The 7,259-nt window shown below is 42.8% G+C and overlaps 1 protein-coding gene across 1 annotated transcript; it reads right to left on the bottom strand.

Annotated features, from left to right (window-relative positions):
• Positions 1-489: 489 nt before the first annotated feature.
• Positions 490-6,562, bottom strand: LOC125508638 (L-galactono-1,4-lactone dehydrogenase 2, mitochondrial). The gene is made up of 6 exons (XM_048673396.1): positions 5,840-6,562; positions 3,517-3,767; positions 3,239-3,421; positions 2,166-2,568; positions 1,259-1,399; positions 490-1,037 (listed from the first exon to the last, which is right to left on the bottom strand). Exons 1-6 carry the CDS (start codon positions 6,443-6,445, stop codon positions 867-869), a joined length of 1,755 nt encoding a protein of 584 aa, XP_048529353.1. The 5' UTR covers positions 6,446-6,562; the 3' UTR covers positions 490-866.
• Positions 6,563-7,259: the final 697 nt, after the last annotated feature.

The raw sequence follows: 7,259 nt of genomic DNA, 5'->3' as shown, positions 1-7,259 counted from the left end.
TCCTCTTGGTGTGATGACCTTCCTAGATTCACTAGTTGGAATCCAAGGATCGTTCCAGATGTTAATCTGTGAGCCAATGCCCACCCTCCAAATGCATCCCCTTTTGAACGTTTGTATGCCCACAACAATACTTTGCCATGTAAAAGAAGAGCCCTTCTTAGGGCCTGTATTGAGTATATCTCCATCTGGGTAAGAACTTTTGCACACAAAGAGTCTAGGATTCTAGAGTAGTCGCCAAGATTGTTTTTCTAGTAAAGCAACTTCATGGCTCAGTTTGTACTTGTAGAATCTGTTGTGCTTATTTTATAATCTAAAATTTCAGGGGGGAAATGAGCAAGGTAGATCAAGCAAACACTAAAATAGGACAAGATTACGAAAATCCACCGCAGCGCCAAACGCAGCCAACCATACTGGCTCAGTACGATTGCGCAATCACAACACGATGATTTGTTAAAATTTTGGTTTAAAAAGAAATTCTCCAGCTGCACATTGAACTGAATCAATTTGTTCTTCTTCCCCAGAATTTATTTCAACAGAGGATGATATATAGTACCATAGATAAGCATAGATTGTTTAGTCATGAACCAAAGACATCCTCCTCCAACAAGCGCTTAACCTGAGATCGCTAAAAAAACTACCTCTACGGCTCTACCAACCAAGCAAGTTCTACAAAGAAATTAACTCGGAAGCCCGCGTCTATAATCATGTAAACCACCAGCACATCAGCATGATAGTTTTGACTTTTGATCCAACTATCAACGACAGAATCCAACTCTTGGAAGAGTACATTTCTCCAGAGGGCAAAAAAAAGGATACACATTATGATAAAGCTCTGTGCCTTGAGCATGCCATCAATCAGGACACCTTTACCTTGCATGTTGGACAGTCTGCATTCCTGGGAAAAACTTCTCTAACTTGGCACTGGAGAGAACCTTGTTAGGGTCCAGCTCCATGCGCGCCTTGTTATATGCGTCAACGGGGAAGCGTTTCCGCAACCTAGCCTGCAGTTGAGCAAGTTCATCCTTGTCCTTCGGAACCTGAAAAGAATCAGAGAATTCGTTAGGAAGCAAACCATTTTGTCAATAATGCTTTCAAGACAGTTTAGCAGGCCACTGCTATGCCTGCAAGAGAAGAGATGATTCTCTTGAAATGAACAGGTATGATGCTAATCTTCCACCACGTCTGCAGCAATGCTTACTAACAAACACCAAACGGTAGTGGGTGCATGAATCTTGCAGGTGATAGTTAAAGTTGTTACCTCAATTTTAGCCCAGTGTTCATATGCAGAATAATCATCCCAGAGACTAGTTTGCGTCAGACTTCTGTAGTTGAAGAACTCCTCGGTAATATCCTTCCTTTGGCGAGGATCCGATGTTGGTAAATACATTATTATACCAACCTGCATTACATTACCACAGTAAGTATTTTAAGAGGACTAACAAAGAAAGTAGTTAACTAAAAGTTGAAACATGGTAAAAACTGCATAAAACCTTGTGTCATGGTTAACAAATGAGTTTTGCCAGATTCATCTACAAAATTTTCTATGTATTCGACAAAGTAGCATGAACCAAAGTTCTTCCATGACTGTTGTTAATTTATTACCAATACTGACACCTATACATACTGATTTCTGTAGGTATCTATGAAGTACAAATGACAAAATGTTGAGAATAGCAAAGTTTTTCATCGGCTTGTAAAATAATTATCAAATATCACAGTTTGAAGTGAGTTATACAGGGGGAATGTCCTCTAAAGTTTAAAATATCCTAAAAGAATTACTCTCTCCGATCCATAATAAGTGTCGCAGTTTTGAACTACGGTTAGTTCAATCTTAGTTCAAAACTGCGACACTTATTTTGGATCGTAGGAAATACCAAATAAGAATAGAACATGTTCTACATTTCTACACAAAATTAAGATAAACCCAAATCTCATTTGGGTCAATAAGAGAAAAATACTTCTGGAACTGTGACAGTGTTATTGTTCAGTAACTCGGTAAGCATTTGCCTTTTTGATATCTTGCAAATCTGAACTGAGTTGAATCTTAAATTATTGCATGGAAATAGAACATGCCCTCCTGTGAAACCGGTATAACTTTAGAACTTTTGTAACTCACAGCAACATTAATTAACACAACAACAAAATGTGGCAGAAGAACAAGTTACCCATGAAAATATGTCATCTTCTTCAGAGCTTGATGCCGGACTCATGGGGCTCCTGCTGCGGGCAGTCCAACGCTGCTCAATAGGTGCAGGTGCAGGTATATCCTCCTTCTCAATCAACTGTAGCAACTCCTCCATATAATATAAATCCTTCATGTTTGGCTTCGCTAGAGTTCCTGTAGGGAAGCAGGTTTCAGAAACCCACTGCTGCCCACCACAATCAAAACCTAGTATTTCATCACTCCAGCACATGCGATATCCCTCAGACTTCTTCCAATACTCAGCTTCTGCTTTATTAATTCTGATCACATGATCTTTATCCAGAGGATCAAGGGCGAGCAATTGATCCCTCAATTCAGTAAATGAAAGTTGATCTATCGCTGGGTCTTTACTGTCGGCTTCAGTTCTGGAAAACATCTATAAGGTGGCATAAGCTAGAAACCAAAACAAAACAAAAATCCGCTATTCCTGAGTAAAGCTAGAATTTTAGTGCAAATAAATTCAAAATTAACTCCTTTGAGTAAAGCTACAAGTGGTTCTAACATATATTCAGTATTTTACTTGGCTGCATACACCTTCAATTTGTCTATCATTTCAAGGTAGCACAACTGAATGCCTAACAAGCAGACAAAAAGGTTCAACCTGACACTTCTTGTATAACTTATGGCATATGCGACTCTTCCTACAAACATCACGGCCCCCCATGCCTTTCTGTACGAGCCACAACAAAGTCTCAAGCTGGAAAGGTCAAATTCAGACTAAAACATGTAAGAGCAAGCTAAAAGCACCATGGCCAGTTGGTAGCCAGAGTAAAATCACTTGCTCCCTACCATTTCAGTTTCTAACCAAGGGAATATTTAGCTGATTCATTCAGGTAATCAGATACAAAAGAATATCTGCATAAGTGTAGAAAATCTAAGTGAAGTTTGTTAGTATCAAGTGCACACACTGTAAAAGTGCAAGAGTACTTGTAATGTGCTCTCAGGTTAACCTAGAAAGAGTTATGATGAAGTTTCCATACAGAAAATCAAGGAAGCAGTGCAATTTATATATCGAACCACGCCAAGTGTTCGCACCTATATTTCTTCAATGACTCTCGGTAAAGGTCTCGAACATGCTGTAGGGCTTCATCCTTTCCATATTTTGATGCCAACTTTGGAGTTTTCCATCTTGAAGGAGGATTACATTGGACAATGACAACTGTATCAGTATATGGAATCCACAAGTATTTGATATGTTTGTTTTCAGAAAGCCAATTCCTGAAAAGGGCATGAAAGCAAGGAAGTTAGACATTCCTCTGGTAAAAGATACTAAAACTGTATACAGACTAAGCAACTGGGATGTGTAGCATTACTGGTGGTTTTTCTTGATTTCATCTGCATTAGAAACAAAAGTATGCTCAACAAGTTGGTGTCTTTCTACACACTGAAGAGTAACTTCTGCAACGACTCCTAGGCCACCAAGTCCACAGCGGGCAAGATAAAATAAATCAGGATTTTTCTCCCTTGATAACTCTATCGTCCCTTTGGCAGGAGTAACCAGTTTCATGCTAATAACCTGCTCATCAATTGGAGGCAATCTCGCACCAGTACCATGGGCACCAACCTGTAGGCAATCAAGAATTTAACATTTGAAATTAGTTACGCATATTCATATCATGTCCAAACTGAAATTAGTGGACATTAAGCTTCATTCACACAAGTTGTAGAGCAATACCAATAAAGCAATTAGATCCCTCAAGCAGTAGGGCGAGTAAAGTTGGGCGTACATATTCAGATGATAAGCAGTTAGCACGCATAAAAGCTACTATACACAGTGAAAACAAATGGCAGTACATAGTTACTTTGATGCCATAAGAACTGTTCATAACTACTCCCTCCGTTCCAAATTACTCGTCGTGGTTTTAGTTCAAATTTGAACTAAAACCACGACGAGTAATTTGAAACGGAGGGAGTAACATTCTACTCATTGCTCCTTTCAGCAAATATACTTATCTCTCTCTCACAAAAAATGGGCAATACTACGAAAGAGGTTCTTTTCAGTAGAAACACGTGGAATTCCATGTTACAAAGAATGTCAAAAACATTTGTAGCTGGTAAAAAAATAGTAAGCATGTGCAATGAATATATAACAAAGACAAAGCTTAGAGAATCCCCCCTTATGAAAAGCAAATTAAGTCTATCTTCTTAGCAAACCTCAAGTTTTGGAGAACTTCTGGGTAAGAAATCTAAAAACGGAAGACCCGGATGATAAGACTCGACCGAAGATAACCTTCGGTCTTTCTGTTAACCGTTTTCTGCTGATTGATGTGTCTGAACTAGAAAGACCGCTCTAGCCCTTCTGTTAGTAGTATGTCCAAGGACATGAACTGAATCTCCTAGTAAAATTAACATGAAAGTTTTGCCACTCTCTGGAACCCTCATCTGTCGCCACATTAAGCACGTTTGAACTCCTGCAACAGGCTATGAGGCGATGCTTTCTAGCTTTTATGCGAATAAAACAGTAACTAATGCAGTGTTGCCAATGGGAAGCATTTCATCGAATATCTTCAATCAAATTTGTGCCAAATGATTTTCCAATTTTCATTATAATACTACCAAATATCAGCGATACAACTCCTTGCATAGCGCGTGTACAGAAGGAGTTGAGGATTATCCATAACCATAACTAATATCCTATTCGCAGCTCCTTTGAGCAAATGCTTGTTCCTCCAAAAAAGGGCAATATTAGTCAAAGCAGTTTTCAATCTTCAATTAAATATAAAAGAACATTAAAAACATCTGCAGATGGTAAACATAGCCATGTGCAATTAAATATAAAAGAAATAATATGCTCAGAAAGTATACATTATGAAGAAAAGCAAATAAATTATATCCTCTCAAATCTCAAGTACTCCCTCCATCCCAAATTATTTGTCTTAGATTTGTCTAGATACCGAACTTGACATGGGAGGAGTCCGTAAAGAGAGATCTGAGGAGTATCAACAAAGAACTAGCCATGGACAGGGGTGCATGGAAGCTTGCTATCCATGTGCCAGAACCATGAGTTGGTTATGAGATTCTTATGGGTTTCAGCTCTAGCCTACCCCAACTTCTTTGGGACTAAAGGTTGTTGTTGCTGTAGATTTGTCTAGATACGGATGTATCTAAACACATTTTAGTGTTAGATACATCCGTATCTAGATAAATTTAAGACAAGTAATTTGGGATGGAGGTTGCATTAGAGAATATTTTAGTGAGAACTATAAAAAAGAAAGACCTAATTAAATGGTAAGACTCGAGCAAAGATAGCCTGGAGTCTTATTAACCATTTTCTGCCAATTGATTTGTCTGTGAACTAAAAAGGCCCATCTAGCCCATATATTAGTAGGTGCAAGGATATGAGCCGAATCTACCAGTACAATACATGCAAAAGTTTTGTCATTGATGTCTAGATCAATAGATTAGTTCTACATTAAGTGTGTTTGAATCCATGCAACAGCCTATGAGACGATGCTTTCTTGCTTGTATGTGAATATAACAGTAACTCTTGCAGTGTTGCAAATGTGAAGCATGCCATAGAGCATCTTCAACCAAATTTGTGCTAAGTGATTTTGATGATTTTCATTGTAATATCAAAATTCACTAATAGAGCTCATCGCATGTATGGAGGGAATGGCTTTCCCCAACTGAACAGACCTGAATGATGCCGCCGACCTGCTGCTCTCGAATGGAGGCAAAGTTCTGCAGTGTGAGCCCATGCTTGCTGAGCGCATCGACGAGCTCGGCGACACGTATCCCAGCCTGCACCGTGACGGTCTTCTTCTTGACATCGACGTCTAGCACCTTGTCCATGAGCGCAAGGTTGACCATGCCGGCCCGGGAGAGCCCGAGGCCATTGGGGGACAGCCCGGAGCCGAGGGGCCTGAGCCTGCGTCGCTCCCTGTGGGCTGTGGCGAGGGCATCCTCGAGCGCCGGGATGGAGTCGGGCTGGAGGAGGACGCGGGTGTGGACCTCGTGAGTGCCGCTCCAGTTGGAGACGGTGTGGAGGTCGTCGGGGAGGGGCGCGTACTTGAAGGGGACGGCCTTCTTGTGGAGCGCGTCGGGTGGGAAGGGGAAGGAGTAGTAGGTGGCGGCGCCGCAGCCGAGGACGAGGAGCGCGTAGCCGGCGTACTTGCGGAGGTCGGTGTCGGAGGCCGGGAGAGGGGAGGAGGAGGAGAGAGCACGGATGAGTTGGAGGTTGTGGTGAGGCTGGGAGGGGGAGGAGGCGCGGCGGAGGAGACGGGAGAGGAGGAGGTGCCGCATCGTGGGGAGCGGGAGTGGGTGCGCGGCGGCGGTCGAGTCGCGGCCGGAGGAATGGCGACGGGAGAGGCCACCGCACCAGATCGCGATGGGGTTTTAATCTCCGGTTCGTTTGGGAACGGGGTTTTCGCTGGTAGGGTGCTACGGTGTGGAATATGCGTGAAGTTTTGTGCGTTAGAGGTAAACTGTAAAAATCCGATGACGAGTTTGGCCCCCTTTTGGCTTTTATTATAGTCGCCCGGCCCGTAAATGATCTTACGGTGGCCCGCAACCCTACCCCCTTCCCCGCGGTATATCTATGGGATTGCGGCGAGTATACGGGGCGAAACCCTATCCCCTTGCCGCCGTGATTTCCCAATCCCCTTTTCGATTTTTCACTGCCGGTGAGCTAAATTCGCAACCCCCGCCCACCGATCTGCGACTATGTGGAGCTCAGGCCGGCGCGGTGGCGGCGAAGACCCGGAGCGCAAGCGTTGCGTCACCGCCGACGCGGCACACAAGCGCTCGGCCAAACGGTACACCAAGTATGGGCTCTCGGCCCCGGCATCCCTCCTCCACTGCGAGACGGAGGAGTACGATCGCCGCTATGCGCGACGCTTTCGACGCGGGGAGTGAAAGTGCTAGTTATCGACTAGAGGGGGGCTGAATAGGCGATTTTTATAAATAGCCTTCAAAACAGGGGGCTTTGAAGACAAACGATATAAATGAACATATTGATATGCGGCGGAAATTAGACTACACTAGACAAGTCATAGTCAAGTAAGCAATGAAGTGAAAACACGAAGACTATTAGCAGCTAGATAGTATGGATCGGGAT

The sequence above is a fragment of the Triticum urartu genome, chromosome 5 (assembly GCF_003073215.2).
Source record: "Triticum urartu cultivar G1812 chromosome 5, Tu2.1, whole genome shotgun sequence".
In the NCBI taxonomy this organism is placed as follows: Eukaryota; Viridiplantae; Streptophyta; class Magnoliopsida; order Poales; family Poaceae; genus Triticum; species Triticum urartu.
The sequence above is the reverse complement of the archived record's forward strand: the minus strand, read 5'-3'. Positions and strand labels throughout refer to the sequence as shown.